At 43.6% G+C, this 27,726-nt stretch overlaps 5 protein-coding genes across 9 annotated transcripts in view; 4 read left to right on the top strand and 1 right to left on the bottom strand.

Annotated features, from left to right (window-relative positions):
* Positions 1 to 13,815, bottom strand: part of LOC134851451 (uncharacterized) — a 225,330-nt gene extending 211,515 nt beyond the window's left edge. Inside the window, exon 1 of the mRNA XM_063867550.1 lies at positions 13,797 to 13,815. The gene's annotated coding sequence lies outside the window, so the exon portion shown is untranslated. The remainder of the gene's footprint in view (positions 1 to 13,796) is intronic.
* LOC134851455 (DDB1- and CUL4-associated factor 5-like) overlaps positions 1 to 27,726 on the top strand; it is a 333,286-nt gene that overhangs the window by 97,113 nt on the left and 208,447 nt on the right. The window lies entirely within an intron of this gene.
* Positions 1 to 27,726, top strand: part of LOC134851453 (uncharacterized) — a 326,278-nt gene that overhangs the window by 97,118 nt on the left and 201,434 nt on the right. The gene's annotated exons all lie outside the window — the stretch shown is intronic.
* LOC134851452 (transcription elongation factor SPT6-like) overlaps positions 1 to 27,726 on the top strand; it is a 207,930-nt gene that overhangs the window by 172,998 nt on the left and 7,206 nt on the right. Inside the window, exons 2-9 of one of the 2 annotated variants that reach the window (XM_063867552.1) lie at positions 15,930 to 16,002; positions 16,314 to 16,513; positions 16,790 to 16,921; positions 17,207 to 17,395; positions 18,306 to 18,507; positions 21,150 to 21,410; positions 21,717 to 22,220; positions 22,422 to 25,073. In XM_063867552.1, coding sequence (XP_063723622.1) covers positions 15,933 to 16,002; positions 16,314 to 16,513; positions 16,790 to 16,921; positions 17,207 to 17,395; positions 18,306 to 18,507; positions 21,150 to 21,410; positions 21,717 to 22,220; positions 22,422 to 25,073 — 4,210 coding nt within the window. In that variant the 5' untranslated portion in view covers positions 15,930 to 15,932. Of the gene's footprint in view, positions 1 to 15,926; positions 16,003 to 16,313; positions 16,514 to 16,789; positions 16,922 to 17,206; positions 17,396 to 18,305; positions 18,508 to 21,149; positions 21,411 to 21,716; positions 22,221 to 22,421; positions 25,074 to 27,726 lie in introns of both variants that reach the window. The other variant, XM_063867551.1, reaches the window with a different exon arrangement.
* Positions 7,194 to 14,709, top strand: LOC134851901 (transmembrane emp24 domain-containing protein 10-like). Its single transcript, XM_063868176.1, has 3 exons — positions 7,194 to 7,289; positions 14,173 to 14,485; positions 14,588 to 14,709. Exons 1-3 carry the CDS (start codon positions 7,194 to 7,196, stop codon positions 14,707 to 14,709), a joined length of 531 nt encoding a protein of 176 aa, XP_063724246.1.

Raw genomic sequence — 27,726 nt, 5'->3', positions numbered from 1 at the left:
AAGTGGTGCAGATAGACCATCAGAAAATCTGCATGACGGAGTCGGGTTATAACCAAATACTAGTTATAATAGATCACTTCACCAAGTTGGCGGAAGCGGTTCCGTGCCAGACAGCCTCGGCAGAGGAGACATGTGATCACCTGATAACGCATTGGATATCGCGGTATGGTTGTCCAATGACTTTCCAGTCGGACAACGGCAAGGCTTTTGTGGGGGACTTGACAAAAGAATTGATGAAGAGATCACACATTGCTCAAGCGCACTCGACGACCTATCATCCACAGACCAATGGGTTGGTAGAGAGACAGAACAGGACACTGGTCAACATGCTCAGGGTGTACTGCTCGAGATACATGACGGACTGGGACAAATATCTGCCACAGGTAGTAGGAGCCTATAATAGTACTCAGCACTCAACGACGGGTATCAGTCCTTTCATGATGTTGACAGGCAGGGAAAGGGCAATGCCTATAACATTCTTTTACCCGGAGTACGAGGGGAAGAGGACGTCACCTCAAGCATACGTGAAGGAAGCGATCAAAAGACAACAAGAGCTAAACGAGCTATGTCGGAGAAACACGGCGCAAGCGCAAATGAGGCAACGCAAGAAATATGACGAAAAGATACTAAGAGCAAAGCCATACGAAGTGGGCCAATACGTGTGGGTCTTCCAAAATGTCATACCGCCCAAGGGAACAAAGAAACTACTCAAGAAATGGAGAGGACCGTTCATGATTACGGAAGTACATCAACAAGGACGGTTCTATCGCTTGAGTACAGGGCGAGCAGCACATTACGAAAATCTGAAGCCTCATGTCCCGTCCCCGGAGGACTGGTGCCTACCAAAAGACATGGAAGGTCTTGAGTACCTGGTGGTGGAACCAGCGTGCGAAGTGAATGAGAAAGGCACTAGAGAGAAAAATGATGGTAATGAGAACTTGAGTTTGGACGACAACGAAAAGATAGAAGTGGAGTCGGATGCAGGTTCATTTGTAGAAGAAGACTGGAACGACCCAGAGCAAAACGAGGTACCGAAGTGGATGGAGCCGGATCGACCAACACCACCGGAAACCAGGACTGGCAATCGTAAACGCACAGGCATGAGGTACAATAGGTACGGGGATGACTTCTTGATCGATAAGATACAGCCAGACAAGTTGGGCGATGAACTACTAAGCGCAGGCGAACTGGAAGCCGGAGAGGAATGGCAGGTCATTGACGATGGTGGACATTATCCGCAGGATGATTACTCGACGCCAGAATTGGAGACGGATCTCGAACAGAGTGAGATAGAAAGGAGGGAGAACACGAACTTGAGGATTCTAGAGTGGATGCGTGATGTCAAGGACGAGAGCCGCGAAGGACAAAGCATTCAGCAAATCGATGTATCAGCAGCAAATTACATGAAGACAGAGGACCCTCTTTTCGGATGGACAGCAACAGACAGGCCACTGGACATCCCTAAGGACAATTCAGACCCGACTACATCGACGGGGACGTCGATAAATATTTTTGTCCGGGGAGTGGGGGTAGGACTTACCCACACCGAAAATTTGATGATAAAGAAGCTCAAGGAAGTGAGGGAAACAAGCGGATTGGAACTGGAGGAAGAAGAACCAGAGCCTACCATAGGAAGGAATTTCAAAACGAAATTCGAAATACCCAATGAATACTCAGAGAACATCATGATAACGGATAGCGACTTCATCCTGTCAAACAGGACCAGCGCGATCTGCATCACGGCGGACATGAGTTTCAAATCAAGGTTGGAGGCTGACTTCAAAAGAGAGTACCAGAACGTAGAGTTTCTGTTCAGACAGAGGCCAGGACTGGGAGGCATGGCAGCGCTTCCACCGTCAGTGGCACAGGTCCCGGGCAAATACCTCTGCTTCCTAGTAACGAGAGTCAACGACAGAAACACAATTGATCCCGAACACGTGATATTGGCACTGACAAGACTACGTGACTTCATGATTGAAAGAGGAATAGTGGAGGTCTCGATGCCGGTGTACGACCCAAACAGGGGCAAACTGAGCTCGAGGGAATTGTACGCTATCCTACATGTGGTCTTTGCAGAAACAGAGATAATGGTGCATCTTCACAAGAAGTACTACTTGAGCATCGCCTGAGTCGGGTACATGGAGGTATCAGGGCGGGTGTGAGGGAGGAGTCTTGAGTTAGGTACTGGGGTGCGGCGCAGGTAAAAGGATCTTAAGATGTGATTGGCATGACAATTGAATTTTAAAAGAAAGAATTGATGGTGCTAAAACATAAAATGAATCTGCATGTTCTTAAAGGAAAATCCAATCGAATTGCTTTAAGTGATATGAGAATGATAAGATTTTAACCATATGGGTAGAAGGGGGGTCCCTAGGTTAGGAACGTGACATGCTAAGTTTTAATAAGCTTTCTGTTTTCAGATCGAGTTTGAAAAACAAAGTTGAAAATCCAACTACACTCAAGCGAGAAACAAAAAGAGAGAATCTTGATTGAACACGCGATAATCCGAATCTACAGCAAGTAGTTGCAAGAGAACATTTCTAGAGAATTCTTGAATTGGGTAATACTTGAGTTGGTAAGATAATTCTTGAGTTGGTAAGGTAATTCTTGAGCTGGTTAACATCTACCTATATACATCCCGAAGTTGCAAAAATGGCAGACCGATTCTGGAACTCCGTGCCCGCGGCTCTGAAGAAGCCCACTCTTGACCAGCTGTACAGACGCTTGAGGGACCTGGACTACACCCAGATAGACGAGAGAATGGCGGTGATGCTGAATGCGATCCTCCAGTTGGAGGACCAGGGTGAGTGCAGGGAGTCTGCGACGGAGGCTGTCTTGATGGTCGGCTACACCACCGAGGGCATATCAAATCGAGAACAGACCGGATGGTTATCTTGGAATGCGGATGGAGGAGTAAGGGGCTTTGACTTGGCAAGAAATCCTGGCCTGAGTAACAACACCGAACACGGCGCAGGAGAGTTTCCGCTACCGACGAGACCAACAGCAAGATCCACAGGCCAGAGCTCGAGTAAGGTGCCGTCGATGTCGCGAGCGCAACAGACGACAGAGGCATATCCGGATCTGGGGGTTCTAAAGAAAGAGCTCGAGAAGGCGCTGAAGGAGAGGAATAAAGCGAACCTCGATCGGGATCAGGCGAAGCTGGACAGGGAGAAGCTTCAGCTGGAGAGAGACCAGGCAGTCGACGAGCGAGATCAGACGTCGAAATTACTTGAGATGCTAAGGGCTGAACATCAGCAGGAGCTGAGGGTGCGGGAGAACGTCGCAAATCGTGATCAACTGAAGTCGGAGTTGGAAAGGATAGAACAGCGACAACGCGAGCTTGACGCACAGAAGGGAGCCAGGTCAAACGAACGAGTGGTGACCAGCTCGAGGCCAGAGTCGCGCATGGAGGTGGATGAAGCTCCCAGGGCTAGAGGACGGTTCAACCTTGACCGCGAGGCCAGAGAACACATGAGCGAAGGGTTAGAGGTCTGGATACCGAATGACGTGACGCCTTCCTTGCGCAACCTAGAGACACAACCTGTACGTCCTCTGATGGATGTGGTGTTACCAGGATATACCCCAACCTCGACCTCGAGTGGCAGTCAGGTGAGTGGCGCCTCATCGCGCCTGAAGGAGCTAGGCGAGAAATTGCAACAGCAGAGTCGTGAAAGATCGACAAGGCCAGAGCTTCCCCCAACTTGGAGGGAACAGCCGGTCAGGAATGTCGTGATCGCAAGCTATAAGAAGAATACAGAAGGGAACTACCACAGGCACAATCGGCTGGACTGGAGTGCGGAACAGGGAGCCAGGAGGGACTGCTTCCATGACGCAGCCTGGGTGGAGTATCTAGCGCCACCTCGTGTGCCAGAGGGTGCAGTTCACCTAATTATAGGGGATAGCCTGGTGCGGGTGTTGACCCAGATACGGTCCCATTGGCAGACAGGAGTCTTGAGTTTCGCTGGAGCTGCCACGCCACAGATGTTGGCAACCCTGGACATGCTAGGGATGACCAAAGTTTACACAGTGACCCTGATGGTTGGGACCAACGACGTGTCAAGGGGAGAAGCGAGGAAAGTAGCGAGGCTGTGCGACAAGATGAGCTGCCTTCTTGAGGAACTGAGGATCCAGATGGACCCCATCCTGCTGACGGTATGCACGGTCCCCTACAACATGATGTTTGATCAGCACGCCCTAGAGATGAACCAGAAGGTGCGGAGCCTGAACAAGATGATCCGAGACATACACCGGAAGAGTGTGCTTCCTCTCAGGCTGTTGGACATAGCAGAACGTATGGAGAAAAAGGGATTCCCTGAAGACACCTCAAAAGATGGAATCCATTTCGATAGGCCAAGGGGAGCGGAGTGGCTGAACGACGTCTTCCAGGAACACATTAACACGCTAGAGGCGGACCTGCTGGAGACAGCCCAATTCACTTTAGGACCACCTCCCAACCCACCATTCCTTGCCTCGAGGGCCTTGGCTGGTCGCTTGGGAGCGAGAGTTGATGCTAGAGACAGTTCAAGGAGCAATCAGACCCGATTGCAGAGTGCCACGCCAATGGAGTCGGAGGAGGTAGAGTCATCAACACCTCCGGGCTCGGCGATGTCCTCTGTGGTGGTGGCAGATGGCAAGAGAGAAAAGAAGTCTATGGAGACTGCCCGCTTGAGATATCCTGAGAAGGTGAAGGAACTGGATCTAGAGAGTTTGGAATGCAGACGAGAGTTGGCGGAAACCCTGGGGATCGAACGAGTGTCGCACGAGGATCTGAATAGACATCATTGCATAGACTGGTTGAAAGCTCACGAAGCGCACTTCTCGAGAGCGAAGTTAATGGAGACCACAGACCTGACTGGAATTCCCACAAAAACGATCATGGGACCCATTAACTACAGGCCTCTCAAACTGTTGGGGGGTCCTGGACTTATAACAGAACCTCCCAAGCACCGAACTGGCATCGCTAGGATCAGGTTGGCAACACCGGCGCAGTTGAAGGTGGTAGACAAGCTACTCAATCCGGGGGGAATGGAATTGCCTGATGCCGCTTACGAAGGTCCGAAGTTGGCAGAAGATCCCAGGTACGGGAAGCCCTGTGGTGGCACCCAACTGGCCAAAACTCTGGCAGTTTATGATAGAGCAGATCCAGCTGCTGCAAGAGAAGTCATTGTGGCGGGATCGGACTTCGAAGGAACGTCTCCCAAGTTGTTCTGGCCGGAGACTCTGGTATACTCCTTGCCAGGAGCCGAATTGAACCAGATGTTGACTCTAGTGGTGGCAATAAAGTCGGAGATGCCCTGTGAACCTGAGCTGCTAATGTTTGCAGGAATGAATGATCACCTGCACGCGATGGGACTTCTTGAGCAACTGAAGGGCAAGGAGATTCCGACATCAAAGAAGATATGGGAGGCTATTCAGGCGTTATTTGCGGCGATGAATGAGGTACAAGAGAACGTAGCCTCGAGATTTGGGTCCAAGACGAAGGTGGTGTTTACCACATCCCCGGGATACGCAAGTATGCCACCCGCCCTACAATTCGTGTACGCGGTCTTGATCCTGATAGCAGAAGGGAGTGAATGGCGGATTCTGATGGCAGCCCCCAATCGAGAGCTGGAGCCATTGAACTTGAGGCTTTACAAATCAGAATTGCCGGCGGCATGGGCTGACATATCTCATGCACTGAGGGGCTTTTACGGACTGGCCGACGTCCTGATTGTATTGGATGAGGTACTCTTGCTAGAGATATCGAACTTTGCTAGACAACTCAAGTTCAGCCCAGTCATCGGGGACGACCACCCGGCGATAAACCAGTTGACGGCCAGCCTGTGGTTCCGGAGTATGGATGTGAAAGTCGCAAATTCCACCAGCAGGACTAGAGGTCCCAACAACGAGAGAAGAAATGTGGTCGAGACGGAGAAACAGTTAGAATCGATGAAATATCGCTTGACTCAAGAGAATGGCTGGTGGCCATTCCTGACACCAAGGCTGGAGAACGTCACGAATAAGACGAGGGAGGAAGCACCACTCCTCGTGAAACAAATCTGGAGTTTTCTAGAGAAGCAACTGGAGCTAGCGGAAACGAGAGACATGACGGTGGTTAGATTTGTCTCGGCCGCCAATGAAGTGACGATTGGAGGATTTTGGAGAGAGCACGCCAACGGCGAATTGAAGACTAGGAGAGATTACGAGATTCTCAAGTTCTTGAGTCCTTGCTGGGAGAGAGAATTCTTGGCAGGAGTGTTCGGCACCACGGCGACTATCTTCGGAGCCTTCGTACAGGAGATACTGGGCATGTCCATCAGCCTGCTCTTGGCCCTGTATTTGGTTTACCCCAGATACTTGTTCAACATGGGCCCAGCATACATGTTTAGTCGAGGAGTGGAGACACTTCGAGTTGATGGGTATCTGGCACTAGTACTCTTGACCCATGGGGAATTGGTATCGTTTCATCGGTTAATGGAATATGGAGAACCTCTGTCTATGGGGAGAGTCCACACGAGCATTGAAACCAGCTCCTACAAGTGTGCCGCAGGGTTGAAGACACTGCTGGTGCAATACCTGATGATGCAGAATCGATACATGACGGGTGAAGATGAGAACCCAACCTCGAGAGAAGAATGGGAGAAGGCGAACAGAGGGATGCCTCTGTTGACGGACCTGTGCCTGGCAATGAGGTCGGACCCAATGGGGATAATCCGGGGTCTAGAGGAGGTGGTGACCTGCATCTATGGTCCAGCAGTGACGTACGCGTTTCCAGATCCCCTGGTGATAACGTATCGTCACTCGGTGACGCACTTGAGTCTCATCAGCGTACTGGATGGTACAGCGCTGAATTGGTGTCAGCAGGAGGTGCTCAGGGCGCGTATGAGCAACACGGTACTCTTCGGAAAAGTGAAAGATGCTGAGATGATGGTGTGCAACTTCAGGGGACAAATGCAATGCAGAATGGGAGGCAAGCGAGAGGGCCCATTGAAATGTATCCAAAGTTTTGGAACCTAAACCCATTGACGGCCAACGGACGAGAAGTCTTGAGAATCCCCGCCTGGAAGGAGTGCTTTGCACTAGTCAAGAGGGAGCTGGAGGCCATAATGGAGAAAGAAATCCTACCAGCCACCATGCCTGAGTTCCCGACAGTCAGGAGGATGACCTTGGGAATGAATAGTCCCTTGGTGGTTCCCTCCATAATGGCGAAGATGATGACGGAGGAAACGCAGAGGCATTTCACGGATGGCTGGGATCCCCTGTTCATCGGCTACACGGCGGCAGTCTACTTCCACATCAGCGAGAGGAAGGTAAATTCGTGGACGACGCAAGCGAAAAAGAGTAGAGGTTCGCAGCCCCCTGGATATGAGGTGCGGAAAGTCTTGAGGACTCTTGAAAAGGAAGGACTTGAGAATATGCTACCCATATGGGATGATGGCAGGATGATCGTGATGGAGGGACACGTCGCATTGGTGGACGAAATGAAATTTGCCACGAGAAAATACAAGGCACCCTATGGCTTGGAACAAGTAGAAGTGACACAGGAGGGAACAGAACTAGATGCAGCAGGTCAACTGCATGTAGCCCTGACGGAATATAAAAAGCTGGATCCTACGACACCGTCACCACTGTCTGTAGACACGCCTGGAGACAAGAGGAGTGGACCCGTTGAGGATCGATTCAAAAGAATTCTCGAGAGAAGAAGAAATGAATCAGAGGAAGAGAGTATGGATGAAACTCTCAGTGAAGCTGGAGAAGACATGGAGGTGGGGAATACACCTGAACCAGGGCCATCAGGGGAGGAACTCACCACTCAAGAGCTGTTGAAAGACTTGAGCGAAGAGAATTGGGCAGATACTGCCACACCACCTCTGAAACCGTCCCCGCGGAAGAACCTAGAGTTGCCATTGGCAGGTGAGACCTTCAATATGGGGATGTTACTCTTGAGCTCGGAGGAAAGGGAGAAGAACACGTTCGAAGGGAACAGGGACATATTCTTGGGATCTCTCGAGGATGACGCTTGGCAGGAATTCCTGGGGGAATTCAATCGAGAAGTGGGCAGCGAGACGACGCTGGACAAGTTCAAGAAGGAACTGTGGGACGCAGTAGTGAGATTCGGGGAACCGCTCCTGATAGGAACGGGCCTGGATGAGAAAGCAAGAAGAGAGCTGCTGAACAAGCTAGTGGAGCTGAGGAACGCACGATCGAAGACTAGAAAAGAGAAATGTGAGGACAGCTCTACTCTGAAACAAAAAACTGTGGATAAAATGGTTGATGATATAAAAAGGGATAAGGTTGGGACTAGTAATATGATTAAAAGTACTAATATCCTTAAGGCTCGAGCAGGGGGGAGGCAAGAGTTGGAAGGAGTGGATGGAGAGGTCGAATCAATGATGATAGCCACAACACCCTCGAGCAGAGATGTGAAGACTCGCAAGAGGAAGAGAGAAGTGGAAGGATGGGGTAGTCCTTCAGTGGATGCTGTTTCGGAAGGAAACTTGAGAGAGACGGCGCCCATCGTTTTGGCCCGATGCAAGACGGCGGCATACAAGAACAGCTCGGAGCTCAGGAAACCACTTGAAGTAGAAAAGGAAATAGAGGTTTCCACCAGTTCGACGTCAGAAGAAGACTTCAAGCCTCAGAAGGTAAACGTGAAGAGAGGTTCAACGAACGGACAGGTAGGGGAAGTGGAGATCGGCAAAGAATGGATCTCGAAGGCACATCAGGACATGGGCAAACAAGTGACGAGTGATCCATTGGAGAGGAGCAAGACGAGGAACACTTCCCGGACGTGGTGGGTGGCCCTCGAAACATTGAAGGAAATGGAGGACTGCTTGAAGAAGTTGGACAGTGGAATAGCTCGCAGGCGACGCAATTGGGCCACCCAGCAAAAAGCCGAGGTTAATAAGATAGAGATGGCAAGTCATCTGAAGAGGTCCTGGCAGAGTTTGTTGAAGGATCATTTTGAAGAGGCGATGAGAACATCCTCATCAGCACCGCCACTAATGGCGAATCCCTTCGTTAGAACTGCGGGACAATTAATGTTCACCTGGAGTCTGGTGGGAATAGAGTTGGAGACATTGACCTCGTATGACAGGCTGAAGTTGGGAAGCAAGAAGCTAGAGGTGTATCAGGCACTGATGCAACACGTGGCCAGGGACAATTCAGGCTTGAGCCTGGCTAGAAGAAAAGATGCCACATGTTTCTTGAGATGGACAATGTCAATGATGTCTGATAGCACCATCCTGGCATGCCACCAGAGAGCAAGTGGAAGTAAAACCATGGAGAGAAGAGTCTCAACGATCATCTTGAACGTATATCAGAGTACAGGAATAGAGAAAGAAGATGGTTCCAGACTATCCTTAGAGAACCATCGAAAGCTGGACGAGGTACGGAGGTTCTCTAATAAGAAGTTCGAGGAAGAACATGATGTTCACCGTAACCTGGCCTCGTCAGAACAGTACTCGAGACTCAGTGAGAAGGGGGAATACCAATATGTGTCTGGAGTGATGGGAATAGCCTACAATCCCTTCTTAGACTCGGAAGCTGGAGGAGCCCACAGAAACCATGAGGTAGCGGAGCTACTGAAGTTTTGGACAGAAAGAATAATGGAGATAGACGCGGTGGAGAAAGAGGGGCCGAGCCTGGGCCTGATTCTTGAGAAAACACCAGAGGTGATAAGCATACCGCGCTCAAACAAGAGAGTTGAAGTGAACATGGGCGGTGGAGATGGCTTGTTAACCACGAACTTGGGAGTGATATGGAAGCTACTAAGACCCTCCTGGTGTCCACATCCCCATGCGAGTCTAATCGAGGAAACCACCGAGCGAGTGAGGTTAGCACCAACGGAAGATGAAGATCTGGCGAAGTTGAGTGTGCTACATAAGCTAATCACACCCCAGATGCAAGAGCCAAGCGAAAGGACGAGCGACCCCGGGTCAGCAAAGAAATTGGAGCCGGGTAGCTGTCTGGATTCGACGTGTGGGAACGGAGAGCACATCTGCGATGGACGGTCATGCGTCAGAATACTGTCGTTTCAAAAAGAAGACCTGGTCACTTGGTTCGAAGACATCACAGAAAGGGAGAAAAGTGAAGTGCAAATAATAGCGGAATGTTACGCGAGAACCACGGTGAATATAGCGACAGCTCTCGGATTCTTCTCGAGAATGTGTGGTCTGCAGGCACTGGAGAGACTGGAGTCTGAACATCATTTAGTGACGGCGTTGAGCGTAGAATCATGGCCCGGGGTGTTGCAGGTGACTCAAAAACACATCCGGAGCTGGAAGGTTGGTCTTGAGGCGGAAATGGGATTTCCCATGAGCGAAGCTTATGGCTTGCCATTGAACGCGAAATCGCTGATAGGGTCAATGATGGCCAACTTGTGCGGAAGTCACTACCCGCTACACATGGCGATGGTGGAAGTGTCCAGCCAGAGAATACTGGTGGACAAGGCCTTCTCAGTGCCCAAGTGTGTGAGGTTGGCTCGGATGTCGCATCACTCGCACAAGTTGTTGAGAAAAATCAAAGGGACAGTACCAAAAGAATTGAGAGATGACTTAAGCGAAATCTGGGGAGAAGATCTTCTGAAGTTGGAAAGAGAAAACACGAGCGATCACGAGAGACAAAACGTGATCGGGAAACCTGTGGGAAGTACTCCGAACCTGGAAGACAACGACACGATGCACGAGAAAATGATGGAGCTTGAGCCTCTCTTGGAAGCCTCAGGGGAGCGTAATCTCAGGAGCATTGAGATCTCTCATGGGGAATGCCCATGCCACTGCTTGGCACAAACGGTGTGGTATCCAGATCACAAGAACCTTTGCCTGGTGTGGGATGTGGAAGAGATTCGGTCGATCGGACTACCGGATCACCGGCAGAAGGTGACGCTCTTAGTAGTGAGTACGATGTTAGCCCTGAGATGGATAGAAGAGAATATAACGAAGTATCGGGAGGCGACGACGCCAACGGCTGAGTCAATATACGCGATAGACTACAGCAGGAGACTCGAGTTGTTTGAGACTGCGTGCAAAGTATTCGCCATACCGACGGAAGTCAGGCACGTATGGAGTCGCTTGAGGTACTTTCCATGGTTTCGGGCGACACTGACGTCTTGGTTGTACATGACAACGAAAGATCACATGAGAAAACATCAAAAAGAGTATCGACAGTTCCAGGCCGAGATTGGGCCGGAAGCTTTCAAGAGACCCCTGCTAACCCATCGTAATGCGATCACGACAGGATGGAAAAGAGTGGGTAAGATGTCTAGAGACAATACCAAAGCGAGGGAGTCGATACTAGAGGAAGACCTGGCGAAGAACGTGAGCTTGAGCCTGCACAACTCCTTTTGCTTGAACCGAGAAGCTAGGGTGAAGGCACTACCCAACCAAGCAAAGAGATTGCAGGAGCAGAGAGAATGGATGCGATCCTATGAACAGCTGAAGGCTTGGGAGGAGATTGTGATTAGTTCCGATGATGAAGAGGAACTGTTGAGACAGTTTGCCGCATCTAGCACTTCAGGATGCAGTACCTCCAAGGTGAAGAGCACGAGATGAATGGGCAAATCGGATGGATCTTGAGTCTTGAGAGGGAAGGGGGGCTTGAGCGTGGATCTGAGTGAAACTTGGATTCACGAAAAAGAAATTTTAACAAAGCAAATATTGTTACTAATATACTATATTTATTATATAAATCGAAAATGCTGCATGACAATTTCCTGATTGAATAGGACAAAAGAGATTTTAAAATGATTGGCTTGAAAAGCGAAAATTCAAGGGTGCAGGTGTATGCAGATTTTGGTTGCTGTTTAGCAATAGTGTGAAAATTTTAAATGGCTGTGAATTTTGGGGTGTAGATAAGCTTAAATCTGCTGCAAACTTCTGTAAATGACCACTGGCACTGTATCTTGAGCAACACTCGGTTTTTCTGGGACTCACTGGCAGAAGACAGCGCGCGATGAGGACATCGATCTCGAGTCCGGGGAGTATGTGCCAGTCGGTCATATTTGGAAGTTTGACCTTGAGAGAAGCAAAAAACACTTGATTTTGGAGTGAAATTTAATTTTTCAAAGTTTCGAATGGAACCTGTCATGCACGATTTTCTCGCGAGAACTGAAAATCAGAAAAAGAGATCAGAACAATTTCAGAACGATTAAGACACACACGCGGGAAAGTCGCAAGAAAAAACAGTAGGAAATTGCTATTCGCAATTTCCATCACTATAATAATCGAGAGTAGAGCTGTCCCATCTGTGACAGAGACGAGAGCATTCCCTCGAGTTGGATTATTACGATTGGAATACTATTCTTGACTGGACCAGAGTGAACCTTCGGTGGAAAGGTGGACAGCTAGAGTGTCCCAATGGTTCACGAGAACTTGCAGTCTAGAGTAAAAACTTGTTCTTGTTGTTGAAACTGACTAACATTAAACTCATATTAGTTACTTTATTAATTCTTGAGTTGTTTACCGACTTATTTACTTCCTGGTTCTTGAGCGTGCTACAATGTGAGTACTTAATTTAAATTCTAGAGTGTGTTTTATGATTGTTATGTTGAGGTAAGGCGAGTTTTAGGTTGATCCATCTGAAATGGATCAAAGTTCCACTGTCTAATAAAAAGTAACTTAACGGATTGTTCCAACCCGGTTTTTAACGGCGTTCATGTATTTTGGGTATCTAGAGACCTAAGTATGGGGACGTTTCTAATTCTAGAGTGGGGGGATATTTTAGTAGTAGCCTTTAAGCTGTAACGGGTCGTAGTCTCATGTCACAAGCGAACCGAACTGGCTCCGACCGTTCTTGAGGTAGAAAAACACAAGAGATAGTGTCCCTGACCCTTGAGCCAGTGGTTATAGGGCCTATTTTTCTTAAGCCTCATGTGTGACTGCAGTAGACGAATGTTACAAAAAACTCTTTGAGACACGGAGTCAAATGTTTTTTGCATGTCACAGTAGACAGCACAAAAGTCGTCAAAAATATCATTGCAAGTATAAAGTTTATCAATGTAATATAATTTAAGTGCATGGCTTTTACATAAAACCAAGTTGGCAATAAGACAGTTTATGCCTAATTTTGAAATACATAATTTTTTTAATTAGTTTTTTGGAGACATAAAGACAAATATGGGAGGATACTGACATCGCGTATTTAGTAATACTTAAATTTTTAGAGAAAGAACTTTGGCGTTCTGCCCCTGCACAAATGGTGGAAAGCCATCAGCTGCTACTGCTGAAGTATCTGGTAATTTATGTAACAGATCAGCAATATCCTTTTCAGAGAATGTCCACCTTTCCACCGAAGGTTCACTCTGGTCCACTTCTAATTTATCTCTTCTTTACTCGCGATCGCACTGCCTTCTGTTTCGAATAAGACAGCTCTACTCTCTTGTAATCTTATATCTGGAAATTGCGAATATCAATTTCCCGCTGCCTTTTCGACTACTTTCCCGCGATTGTAGTTCGGTTCTTCTGATATTATTTTCTGATATTTTCAGTTGTCGCGAGAAACTTGAGCATGACATGCTCAATTCGATTTTTTGAAAAATTCCATTTCACCCCAAAATCATGTTTCTTGCGTTGCTCAAGGTCAAACTTCCAAATATGACCGACTGCCACAGGTAGGAAGTGTTGGACGTGTCCAACCCCAGCACCAGGTAGGGACAGAATGTTGATCTCAGGGTAGTTGATATGCTTCACCTGAGTCTCTAAGAAAAAGACCTCTTGTGGGATGATTGGCAAACGTGATATCTCTTTTAAACATTCGCGAAGGTCTCTGAAAACCTTCCATTGAAGGTACTCCACACGTTGCTTTTGAAGACATTTGACCTATTTAATAAGTTTATCAGAACAAAAAAACTTTTTATCGCAAGTGGAACTTTTTTTCAAGTACTCTTTCTTTTTCTACATTTAATCAGTTTTTTATCAACTTATTTTCTTTCAGTGAGAATTATGATTTGGAGACTCCTTACCTTTCTCCTAGTTATCACTAGTGCAACTTGTATTCAATTTATGTTGGACAGTGGTAAACGAAAGTGCTTGAAAGATGAAGTTCATAAAAATGTCTTGGTTACTGGAGACTATCAACTGACCGAAGGGGGAACCGGATCAAATGTACACATTCTGGTACGACTTTTTATGGAACCATCAACCAGCTGGTACTAAGCTTCTAGAATTGATTTTCATAAATTTGACCTTGTTGCAGGTAACTGACATGAAGCAGCACGTTCTCTTCACCAAAGAAGATGCAAGCAGCGGAAAGTTTGCGTTCACCACTGAAGATTACGACCGCTTCGAAGTCTGCTTCATTTCACAGGGACCTGAAAGCGGACCCAGTAGAGAAGTTAAGTTAGTGTTGAAACATGGAGTTGAGGCCAAAAACTACGAAGAAACAGGAAAAGTGGAAAAATTGAAGCCCCTGGAGATTGAACTGAGACGACTGGAAGACTTGAGCGAGTCCATAGTCAATGACTTTTCGTACATGAAGGAGCGAGAGGAATACATGCGGGATACAAACGGTGAGTACAAAGGAATTTTCTAATCGCTTTGCGTTTAATTTTTGAAATTTACAACATGGTTGACTTTCTGTGTCAATGGAATCGAATTATTCTTGTTTTCAGAGTCGACGAACAGTCGAGTGCTGTACTTCAGTGTCTTTTCCATGTGCTGCCTGTTTGGTCTGGCTACCTGGCAAGTGCTCTACTTGCGCAAGTATTTCAAGTCAAAGAAGCTAATTGACTAATTAATCCGAACCATTTTACCACGCCATGCCCCAACTCCAAACGTACAAAATTGACACTAACACCACCGACTGACTGCAGAGAACCAAAAAAATTTATGAAAAGTTGGTTGTCAAATGGACCTGGTACTACGAAATACTAACTGAATTTCTAGTGCATCGTTGCAAATAGTACCCATAATTGATCCCTAGAAAAAAGCGCAATCATTTATCGTTTATAGAAGGTAAAATAAATTGAATTTATTCCAACTTGTGTATATTTATTTGTGAAGGGTTGAACGTGACTATATAAAGTATGTAATTATGTTCAATTTCATGGTTTTAACTCCTATACGCTTATTTTCAGCTGCTGAATATCTCGGGTTTTTCGGTTTGCGCGATACTACTATGTTGAGCGTTTCTTACCCTTGGAGCTTCAAGACTTACTATTGATCAATAAAATTTGATATTTTGTACGCCTTTAGCGAATTTGATTTTTCCTTATTTTGAACCTACTTTTGGACGCAATCCTTTCCTTGACCTGGTTGTAAAAAAAGTATGCGTACAATACTTAATTGATATCACCGAAAAACTAATGAAGTTTTGCGTAAAAAGCTACAATTTTGGAAAGGATTGAAGTCTCTAAGCGTTAAATGTATGTATGTATATGTATCTATGATATGATTCGGTTTTCAGGTGCTTCAGTAAATTAGTATGTTTCATGTTTTGAATGTTTCAAATTTTCTTTGAATTGAAGCGAACACATGGTTAAATGATACAATGTTTTAAACTTAGAACAAAGATAGCCAGCTGCTGTACAAGTAGCGCAGAATGTTCCGACTACACTGATTTAAAAAAAAATTCCAAAGGTTTTTTTTTCAGCTTTTAATTTTTTTATCCTTTCTTGCTATTCTTTGTTTTGTATAGAGCGACTGAATAAGATAAAAATGCAAAATTGAATAGTAATAAATGCTAAAATATTGGTGAAATAACGTTGAAATTGTATTAAGGCGATCAGCCTCTCGATTGTTGCCTTGTCTAATTTGATCAGAAAATGTGGTACGAAAAGACATTAAGTCAATTATTTTGAATTTTTTATTGGGCTTTAGTAGGATGCTACACGTGAACCTCAACGAGCGTTCTTTGGGGTAGTCGAAATAGAGAAAAGAATCATACTCAGCACATAGATCCTTCCCACAAAGAAAGCTTTACTCTAAAATGTTCTTTTTGCTACGTTTCAGTTTACCATGTCTGAGTTTTTCGAGAAAGAAGCAGAACTATCTGAAGATGAAGAAAATCAAGTGTCTTCTGATTCAAGTAAGAAATTGAAATAAATAAGTTATATAAAAGATAACATAATTCCTGAGCAATAATAATTATGGTTATTATATAAATCAAATAGAGCATACATATTTTTGAGAATTCGGCCAGTTTTGCGAACCTTTTGAGGATTTGGATATGATTAGCACTTAAGTTCACTCGGCTCACCTTCAATGTCTCGTGGCGTCGACGGTTTTTTGTTTGGGGAGGGGGCGGTAATATGAGCTACAGTAGCACCGCAATGATAATTTTTGGACAAATTGTGATGCAGATGTCCTTTATAGGATATAGTTTGATGAATTTTACAGGCGATGAAGAAGAGGACGAGGATGATGACAATGCCATTGATCCCGAGTTGAAGGACTTCATCACTGACGACGTGGAGATGGCAGAAGGCAATGCCGAGGGAGGTGCAGATGGGGAAGGGGAGGAGGATAATGACGAGAGCATAAATCGGAAGAAGAAGAAAAAGGAGAAGAAGAGACCCCTGGAAGAAGAAGACGACGAGGTGAGACAATTAAGATAAACATTTTGAACTATCTTAAGAGTGGATTAAAATGTACGTAGCTGTTATTGTCTTCGTTGTATCTTTGTCTGTTTTTTTTCGATATTTTTTTGGTGGTGTTGCGAAGAGCTCCGATCTCGCTTGTCTTCAAAAAGTGATAATTTTCAAAGTAATAGTTCTTGAAAAATCGAATGTGTTACACATTCTCGAGCAGTCAAAGTTAGTTGAAATTTTCATAGGAGTTTGCTTCAACCTATGTTTATTTTTTTATATGTTCAGGTAGACGACGATGACCTTGACCTGATAGAGGAGAACTTGGGAGTAAGGCTGAAGAAGAAGAACAAGTTGACCAGAGTCATCGTGGACTCGGATGACGAAATGGCCAAAGAAGACATACCAGAGGCCAAAAAGGTATTGTCTGAAACTGTATACTAACAATAAACAAAAACATACACCATTTATTAAAAAGTTATTAGCTTAGCATTAATACTCAAGGTACATTTGAAGATTTTTCTGTTCGGTCTGTTAATTCGAAAATTTTATCTGAAGCGCACACCTTAATAAGAGAATTCGTAAATTACTTCGTTCGATTTTCACGTGGGGTGTCGCTTTACAGTTTACAGGAGTATTTGTTTTTTTTCCTAACAGTTCCAGAACATTCGCACTATCTATTTCTGTATGCGAATTTGTTTCCAGGCAATCGAGAGAGATCTGTTCGACTCAGAGGCTTCAGAAGAAGGAGAGTCGGGAGACGAGAAGAAAAAGAAGCCAAAACACAGGGAAGTGGAGAGGCCTCTGGAGCATCCAGGTGTCCCGGATGACGACGAGGAGGAAGAAGAGTCTGACGATGACAATATGAACAACTTCCTTGTGGACGACGATATGGTAACAAAATTCTTCCCCGCAACATGATTCAATTAAGGGATAACTTGGAGCAAGGTGTATTTTTTAGTGGGACAATTTGAGGGTTTGACTTAAGCATTCATTGATTCGTTTTCTTCACGGGGGATGATTTTGTTGTTTAGGTGGATAATTTAGAAAGTTTTAAAGTGTTACTGTTTTTTGAAGTGTTATTTAACAAAGTGCGTGTTTCTGTTTTCCCAGAAAGTTTTTTTAGCGCTCATTTTAAATTTTTTTGCTTTTCAATTTCAATGAAAAAGGGCTGAAAGCAGGGAAGGAAGGTGGTAAATGAGGTTTTTTTTCTATCTCGCTATTGCCAAGAACTAGTTAAAACTATTTAAGCAATATGTAAATTAACTAAACATGGCGATTGGCGTGTCTGGGGTTTTAAAGAAGTGATCGTAAAAATATATATATATACAAAAAATCAGTAATATCAGTGAATAGTTAGCGATGACTCGTCATATTCAGTCGGTACATGTAGCGATTAGCTTTTGGCGGAGCAGATCTAAAACTAGTCTTTAGCTTACCTATTTGTCTTTTACAAAATTTTTTTTTGATCATCAGCTTTTTTTGTATGTAATAACTAGCATTGTTTTTTTAAATTTTTCTTTTTTATTCTCGAACTTTTTATAGTTTGAAGTATTTCCGGTCAGTTATTGTTGCTCGCCTGAATTCTATATTTAGGGACCTAAATGTTAGCCTTTGTTTTTTATGCGAGGACTTCCCTTAAGTCAATAAATGAGCAAATGAGTAACTTAGAGGTGATTATTTTGGTTGAATAAGAAAATGATCTTTGGAATGGAGTTTTATGTGAACTTTGGGGTTGGTTGTTAGATTAATTTTTCAGCAGAAAACATGATTTCGAAATTTCAGTAAGTTAGTGTGTTTGTAGCAACCAGTGTCTAAACCGAAAAAGAAGGGAAGAGGCATGCAGGATGAGTTCTTAGCCGAGGCACAGGAGCTGTTCGGCGCTGACTTCGATATAGCCGACTTGAATAAGGTGAATACAATGGGGTTATACGACGACGAAGATGAAGACGACGAGGATTACGATGAAGATGAAATGGATGAAGATGATGCCGATTTCGTTGAAGGTACAGTAGATCCGAATAGTTATACAGATATAGAAAGTCTTAAAATTTAATTCGATTGTAAATGTTATTTTTAGCTCCTAGTTTTAGTCGCTTTTCTTAAATTGGGTTAGCTTAATAGAACATGTCGCAATCGTTAAAGATTCTTGAAATTCAAAGAGCTGCACGGGCAATAAATTTTCTTATAAACTGTTTCGGAAATAGTTTATATCATAGTTTTTCATAATTTCATAGTCTTATCATAGATTTTTTCATAGTTTTTTTATACCCTATATCGACTTTTTATTAAAAGGAAGGTAAACTCCGCTATCGAACAGCAAAAGTGTTAAGGTCATGAAAAACGTGATTAACTTCTATTTTATAAAATGGAATTTATTTATCAGATTTTCCAGCGAAACAAAAAATTTACTTTTGATCAAGTTTTCGCAAAATGGGTTATTTTTTTAAATCAAAAATGCACCAATCATAAATTGCTCTTGAACTTCAAAGAGCTTTAACAGTATTAATTGTGTTTAAAGTTGAAGTGTTTTCTAAAAAGTAGTCAGTATTTTTGCTGTTTACTTCGGTTCATTGACTCTCTTCCGACTGTCTCTTGGCTATGTTTACACTATCAAGAGTAGTGCCATATCACGAAGCTCCCTTTTTCCAACCTATCTAGCAACCTATGAGGTGACTTTTTTTGCTAACATAGATCAGTCTCTAACGATTCAAGCGACCATGGTGCAGATTCGATGATGTGGTGCTCTTTATCTCCTGGTCGGGGGATCGACTTCGGTTCAAAACAAAAGTTTTAATATGTTTTGCATGACAAGGCACATCTGTAAAGAGCGTCTTTTTAACCCCCGGTCGTACTCAGTGCATGAACAACCATAGGGGAAGGGATGTCATCCATTTCGCCGTAGCTGGTCCCACCTTGAGGAGGTGGATGACACTGGGGACCCCTCCAAGCGTGACCGAAGCGGTATTCGAACACACGACCCTCCGCATGCCTAACCCACACGGATACGGCTGCTATGTATAGAGCATCTGCTTTATCGATGCCCGTTGTTTGCTAATTGAAGAGCGATCATAGCGAAGACATGAGACTCTGATTCTCCAGTCAATTCCGTTTTTTTCCTATTTTCATTTTCCTCTTTTTTTTAGCCTTAAGAGCTATGTTTCGCTGTTTTGTCGCTTGTGTTTGCGAATTACAGCTTTGCTTCTCTTTCGAATTCTGTTTCAAAGAATTTTTTCTGGGTCTAACCGCGTGAATTTTTAGGCACAAAGGCGCGTTGTCACACTGATCGTTTTAAATTTCTTGAAGGTTTCTCGTACCATGAACGACTTGTTTCAGTCCGTTTGTTCGAGAAAAAATTCACTCCGATGCAAAACGTTGTGCAGATAGTACTTTTGTGCGGAGGGTAGCTTTGATCATGCTGTGTAAATTTTTTTGTTCTAATTCAATGTAAATGTCGAAGAGCATCCTTTTTAACGAGCTTTGTAGCGAATGGAAACCCGAGTTTTCGCTTACTTTGGTCCACTAGTGGATTCTATAGTTCAGGATTCTCAGCGGAAAAAAAATCTTATTTTGATCCATTTATTCAAGTGGGTTAGTTAAAAAAAAAGACTTTCAAGTTGTTCACGTTCAATTTTTTTTATTGTTTGCCATTTTAAGTTCAATTTGCTTTGCTAAAAAGTTGGCCAATTCTGTTCTCAATTAATAAAAGTTCAAATGTCGTGGAAAACCTGAATGGCTTCTAGTTTTACATGACTTTGAAAACTTATCGACTTAGCGGGAAAAAATTATCCATTGATATAATTCTGAAATGGGGTAGCCAATGAACGTGTATTGCATTGAAGACATTTATTGATGTCGAGTCGAAAAATGAGTTAATTTCATAAACAAAATCAATCATGAATTCTTTTTGAAATAAAAGAGATTTCATGCCATATTTTTTTTTAATTCGGATTTTTTTTTGTGTTTTCTTGCGTTGCTAGAGTCTACTTCAACTGCCTGTTTGCTGTGTTTTCAATTCTGATTGAAGCTTTTGAAAATCGATTTTGAATACAAAAAAATGAAACTGGCTTCTTCGGGTGGTTGAAGTTTTGAAGTGTCTTATATTTCAATTCTTTCAACTGATTCCTGAGCTCATTTAAATTTTACCAGCGATCTGTTGGGTGATCAAAATGTGGGTGTTTTTTGGCTGATCAAAATCTGGGTGATCATAAATTCTTTGGATATTTCATCTGATAATTTTTTTCTGCTATCATCGCATAACTATTTTCAGCTACAGGTAAGGCGATAGAAATATTTTGTCATTTCATAAGCCTCATTTCACAAATTGAAAAGCAGCTGGCTAGAAATCAGGCAAAACTGAAATGTCATCGCCAAAATTCTTACTTTGATTCATTTTGATGCGAATGGCAACAAGATTGGAACAAGGTTTTTTTGTATTCCACTCGATTTAAAAGTTGTGATTCGTGACAAATCATTGCAATTTGGCTGAAGAAACAGCAAAGGTTGTCTGAAATAAAGTTTTCGCTTTTCCTTGCTGAGTTGATGTAAACATGATCTGCTCGCAACGTTTAGACGGCCGACCGTATTCCGCGTATTATTTGAAAATGAAAATTATGACTGATAGTTGATGACTTGTTTCTTTTCACAGATGAGGAGGGCAATACCATGAGCGCAAAATTGCTGAAGAAGAAAGCCGAAAAAAGCAAAAAAGTGATTACTAAAAACATTGTCAAGTTCGACCCTACCGACCTGGAAAAAGCACACTACCTGCCAGAGGACGAGAAGATAAAAGCCCTGGACATTCCGGAGAGGTTCCAGCTGCGGAAAACGCCAGTGGAGCCGTTCAAAAACGACGAGGAGGCAAATGAAGAGGCTAACTGGATCTGGTCACAGGTGTTTCAGAATAAAGGTAATCACCACATTACACGATCACCCGTCGTCAGTTTCGAACGTCTAAATTTGAACATGGAAATGCACAGAAATTTAAAATATGGAAAGCTGAAAAGAAAAAAATTAGGTTTTAACTTGTCGGGGGCTCTTGAATCTTTGTGACTCCTTGGTAGAAATCATTTTTAGATAATGCAAAGAAATACCGAATGAAACCGTATCAGGTAAACCAACTAATAATAGTTTTTGGCATATTGTATTCATATATATATATTTTTAAATTCATGATCAAGGACATGTTTTGAATCAAAGAGCTGTTTGTTTACAGACTGTTTCATCTCTAATCAGTACATCCGGTACCCTTCATTCAACGGAACACAACTGGAGCCTCTGAATTTGGAAGGCGACGACTCTAGACCCGGAGAGTTTTATACAGTTATGTTTGACGAAAAAGGACGAGATAGCATCCAGAAAATCAGAGATGTTCTGAAGCTTCTGCGAGACCAAATGCACGAAGTTCCTTTCATTCATACGTACAGACGAGAGTTCTGCGAGCCGGAACTAAACGAAATGTTTGACCTGTGGACTATTTGGCAAAATGATGAAAAGTGGGTGCAACTTCAGAAACGAAAAGAACAATTGACTCAGTTGCTCATGCAAATGAGGAATTATCTCGCTAACTTGACGAGGAATTCGGAGGATTACTCGAGAATAGCGGAGATCAGACCTCTGGAAGAGTTCGACATAAGTCAATTGAGAAATGCAGAGACTATGCAGCAGGTTGAAGATGTATACCAGCATTTCATGTTACATTATGGACATTACATACCACGTGAGTTTAATGTTTTTTTTTAATATAAAAACAGAGATATCCTATTTTTTTTCGATAAATAATGTAAAGAATGGCATGTCATAGAGTCTTAATGCATAAACTGCTGGCATAAGTTCGAATCCCAGTTAATGAAAATTTTCTTTCAATATACTCCAAAGCTTGTGTGAAAGCGAAAGACTTAAACAAAAGCTGGTGTTTTAGCCATGATCGATGCCGAGAAAGCAGAAAAGGCGAGAGAAAACGGAGAATCAGTGAAACCAGAACGGCAACGCAAACGACCAATAAAACAACAAATGTACATGATTTGCATCAAACACAAAATCTACAATTTCGCAAATCTTTTTGGACTCACTCCGGAAAATTTTGGAGTGAATGTTTGCGACCAGTATCAGAAACACGAACCGACAACTAGTTCACAATACCCTTCAGATATTGCCTTGGAATTGGTTTGCGATAATTTTCCTACGAAAGAAACCGTTATTAATGCGGCTATTTTTATGGTTGCACAGCAACTTGCCCACGAGCCTTCAATTCGCAAATCGGTCCGAAAAAGCTATGAAGATAAAGTAGGCGTGAATGTGCGACCAACAAAAAAGGGTCTGCAAGAAATCGATGAAAATCACGCTTTATATTCTATGAAATACCTGAAAGGAAAGCCTTTGCAATCTTTTCGCGATGCCGATTATTTGAAACTAGCTGAAGCTGAGAATCAAAAGTTGATCGAAATTAAATTTGAAATCCAAGAAAACGTCAAAGCGATGACTGCGGCGACTATGTTTGGCCTGGAAGGTTATGTTGAGGACTTGGCTCTTCTGTACTATCAAGACGGCTACTCAGAAGTCGTGAAGGCTTGGAACGATTTAAGAAGAAAGGCCGTCCGAATGGCGCTTGTTGAAATTTTATTTCCAATTTTGGAGAAGGAAGTTAGAGAAAAGTTAACAAGGGAAGCTGAGGAGTTCGTTGTTCGAGAGTCGGTCAATTACTTGCACTCTTTAATTAGTGTCGAACCATGGAATCCGAGGAACTGTGACAAAACAGACATGGATGACGAAGAAGATGATTACGAACCGGGATGTCGTGTTGTCTCAATTGCTCACGGAGACGACTATGACGAAGTCAGTTTTGCTGTTTACCTAGACAAAAATGGAGTTTGCAAAGATTTTGTGAGACTCCCTAACTTGACTCGCCATGGACGCAAAAAGGAAGATAAAGAGCTTCTGAATATCGCCTTTGCTTCATTGAGTGACTTTATTCAGAGAGTAAGGCCACATGTTACAGTAGTGTGTACGGGATCTTACATTGCAAAAACTCTGGGTATTAATGTAGAAAATTTGTTGATAAGTTTGGAGAAGGAAATTCAATTTCCAATCGTGGCCTTAGAATTGGTCAATGACGATTTGGCGTCGGTGTATGAGAAATCGGCAAAGGCCGTAAAAGAGTTCCCAGATTATCCTCCTATGTTACGCAGAGCGATATCAGCTGGAAGGCGATTGCAGGACCCGCTAGCCGAATTTTGTCAGATGGCAGAAGACAATAAAGACCTGCTGAGTTTCAAGTTCAACGCATTGCAAGGCTTGGTTCCTCAGGAGGACCTCATTGAAGCCTTGACTACAGAGCTAGTGTCCATGGTGAACAAAGTGGGAGTTGATGTGAACAGAGCGCTGGACTACCCTCATCATTCGTACTCTTTAAATTACGTATGCGGTCTCGGACCAAGAAAAGCTTCTGCCTTGTTACAGTTCCTCTCTCGCAGAAATAAAAAGCTAGTTAACAGAACACAATTGGTGACTGAGCTTAAAATGGGTCCCAAATTGTTTGTTAACTGTGCTGGCTTCATCAAAATTGACGTCAGATCTTTCGATCCGGAAAATACGGACGATGAAACCTGGTTAGACCCTCTGGACTCGACTCGGATTCACCCAGAAACTTATGAATGGGCAAGAAAAATGGCGGTGGACGCTTTGGAATATGATGACGTTGATGCGGACGAACAAGGTCAACAGAGAACTGCAAGGGCTGTCGAGGAAATCATGGAGGCTCCTGATAAGTTAAAAGACCTGGACTTGGACGCTTTTGCAGACGAACTTAATCGCCAACAGTTCGGACAGAAGAATACAACACTTTACGATATCAGCTTGGAGCTGTCTAATCCTTTCAAGGACAGAATTAGGCACCTTCAGGCTCAACTTCCTCCCCTGGTTAGGTTCGAAATGTTGACTAAAGAAACCCCTGAGTCGCTATTTTTGGGAAAGATGTTGGAAGTAACGGTTGTAGCACTCGTGTCGAGGTTCCCAAATGACGAGTCACATCAGAAAATGGGAAGTTTGGAAAGATCAGAAAACGGACGCTGGAAGTGTCCCTTTTGTAATATGGATCACTTCTTGGAGATCCAAGATGTTTGGAATCACTTCGATTCCAAGAAATGTGACGGAAAAGTAATTGGAGTCCGTGTCAAGTTGGAAAACGGGATGTTGGGTTTTATTCTCACGAAATATCTATCCGATAACCCGGTGGAACATCCTTTCGAGAAAGTAAGTCTTGGTCAAACTATTAAAGCACGTATCAGAGAGCTTGAGTGCTCGACTTTCAGATGCGACTTAACATGTAGAACAAGTGATTTGGTGGATGAGTTGAACGAGTATGCCCCGAAAAAGGATGAATGTTACGACAAAGCGACAGAAGAAAGAGAGAAGTTAGAAGTAAAAGCGAAGGCGGAAAAGGAACAGAAGAAAAAGCAGTATTTGAAGAGAGTGATAGTGCATCCTAATTTTGAGAACGTGACATTTGAGAAGTGTCTGGAGAGATTGAAGTACCAGGACCAAGGCGACTGCCTTTTCAGGCCTTCAAGTAAAGGTAAGTTTCCTGAACGATCAATTAAATATTAAGAGTCGATTAATGTAGTTCAAACTCTTATATAGGTCGTGATGATTTTTTTTCCCGGAAAAGCCTTAGTTTTTTCAGGCTCAAATTTACTTTTTTGCTGTTTGACTTTTGATTTCTGTTCATTTTATTTCTGTTCATTTCATTTGTTAAAAGTGTGCGCGTCAATCTCCACAATTCGAAAAGAAACGGTTTTTAATCACTTGAATTAACGAGCATTTTATCAGGAAAATAACTCTGGAAATTTCGTAATATAACGATATTTTTAACAAACTTTTTTATTGCTAACATCGGCCACAAAACACAGCATAACTCAAAGCAAGCTGCAAAAATGGCCAGTATTTTTCACGGAGCGACGGATCCTTATCTAGCCTCTTTTCCAAAGACTTTAATTGAGCTAAGGAGGAAAAATAGTTATTCGGGAAAGTACTTTATCGTTCCAAAGCATTGGTACAATGTACCTCTCACCATCGTGAAAGGTGTCATTCTTCAAAACGGACAAAGCGCGTTTGTCGGCGGCGGAACGGGCATCTACTTGCTTGAAGGCTCCATATGACTCCAACTCATACCAAGTTTTAATTTGGTCCGCAAGAGACATGTCTTCGACAACACACTTAAAGCAAGACGAGTTCGACTTAAAGGACGGCGGTAACGAACCACTTAAAACCCAACCTATCGGAAGGTGTACGGCGCACGGTGAAATAGAGTCCTCCGCCAGAAGGTACTCAACGGGTCTTATGGCATGGTAGAAATCCTGTCCAATAATTATTTCGACTTCCTCATACTTATAATGTATAGGTTTTATCGGAGCCAACTGCGGGTATTTTTCCTGTAATTCAGGAATACTTATGCTATCCGATCCAATGCGAATATGATCCTTAACATAAGCTCGAAAAGAAAACGAAAAATCACTATTATTCGTTTCGGCGGAAACTTGAAAACTTACTTGATGAGTTTTCATCAAGCTCGTGGAATTGAATCCATTTATGGTGAGATTAACAAGAGTGCCAACCAAATGGAGACGTTTTATGAGATCGGCGGACACTCATCAGTGCGTGGAAGCACTATCGCATAGAGCTAGGGCATTAGTAATCGTCGCATCCGAAGAGACGGCGAGTGATGCAACTGGCAGGAGGCCTTTAGTTGACTCCTGGCTATGAATATCGCCGACGGCAGCGTTAGTCGATACATGTTTAGTGTTTTCGTTACCTGACGCCGGGGAACTTTACTTCGCTCCATGTAAGAGCACGTTGTGCGTGTTTTCACAATCTGACTTAAGGCACTTTCTGGCCTTGCTACAATTACGAAAACTGTGGTTGCTCTGTAAACACTTAAAGCAAAGTTGTTGTTCGGCTACATGTTTCGCTCGCTGCGTAGCGTTTTTCTCTTTGAATACGGCGCAATTCCAAAGAGCGTGTTGACCTTTACATACAGCACATGGAGGGAATTTTGGTTTTTCCTTAGTCTTATCACTCACCGTTGCATTACTAGCAAACACTTTCGTACCTACCTTTTGCTTCACTGGTTCTTCAGCCTTAACCTTAGAATTAATTGCTTTTAGCCTCTCATGACCCTCCGCCTTTTCTTTAAGCCATTCGTTGAAATCTAGCAGAGTTGGTCGATGCCACTGGCGTCTTACGGTTTGCATTGACCATGCTTCCTTAAGGTTTGGGGGAAGCTTACTCACAGCCTGATTCAGTAAATTAACACTTTTCAGGTCATCGTTAAAAGATAGAGACTTGAATACGGCAACAAGTCCAGAAATTGTAGAAGAAAAGCCAATTACATTTTCCGAGTTATGCATTTTCAGCGGCGGAAAATTACTCAATTTATCTAGATGAGACCCTACTACAGCATGCGGCTGCCCGAACTTTCTTTGAAGAGTTGCTAATGCGTCTTTATATAGTACTCCGCTATAGCTATACTCAGCGATTGCGGATTTTGCTTTACCCACTACGAGCGTTTTCAGATAGGTAAGCTTTTCATCGTCACTGAGTATGGCTGAATCGACCATCGATATGAACTGCCCAAACCACTCATGCCAATTAAATGGGTTGCCATTGAACTGGGTCAGCTTCCACTCAGGGAGATGATCTTTTCGGCTGTGCAAGAGTATATTAACCAACTCTCGGGTCGAAAGTGGACGCTCGACGTCTGCACCAGGTGAATCACCGGAAGTTGGCTCTGTGTAACTCGAATAGTTACCGTGACAATCAGGAACGAACGGTTGATTAGCATGTGAAGAAATTTCAGGCTGTGCAAAAAACACAATCTCTCCACTTGTTTAAGGAACAAAATTATTCGTAGGAACAATCGGAGTTACTGCGGAAAAAACAGTTGTCGAAGGAACGTAGTGCTGTTGAGTTGACATTAAAGGGGCAGCAACAGCTGGTCTCCACAAATTACTATAAGGATTATAGTGGTCACTTGAAAAGTTATAACTACTAACGGGAACACCCGTATGTTGTTGTGATGGGATTACAGGTGCTTGGTGGCCAGCTACTACTGATCCTGCAGTTTGATGACCTAAAGAAACCTGATTAGTTGTTGTTGATGCAGGAACGAACGGTGCTACACCAGAAGGAACTTCTGCAGATGTTGTCGGAGCAAAATAATTTTCAGAATT

The sequence above is a fragment of the Symsagittifera roscoffensis genome, chromosome 7, assembly GCF_963678635.1.
Source record: "Symsagittifera roscoffensis chromosome 7, txSymRosc1.1, whole genome shotgun sequence".
NCBI classification, from domain to species: Eukaryota; Metazoa; Xenacoelomorpha; order Acoela; family Convolutidae; genus Symsagittifera; species Symsagittifera roscoffensis.
This window is presented reverse-complemented; position numbering and strand designations above follow the sequence as displayed.

What these genes read in the sequence shown, in the direction of transcription:
- LOC134851901 (XM_063868176.1), top strand. Translation starts at nt 7,194, where the DNA reads ATGACGGAGGAAACGCAGAGGCATTTCACGGATGGCTGGGATCCCCTG. An exon ending in TCCACATCAGCGAGAGGAAG is followed by an intron (nt 7,290 to 14,172) that starts GTAAATTCGTGG and finishes ACCTTGTTGCAG; the next exon opens with GTAACTGACATGAAGCAGCA. An exon ending in ATACATGCGGGATACAAACG is followed by an intron (nt 14,486 to 14,587) that starts GTGAGTACAAAG and finishes TCTTGTTTTCAG; the next exon opens with AGTCGACGAACAGTCGAGTG.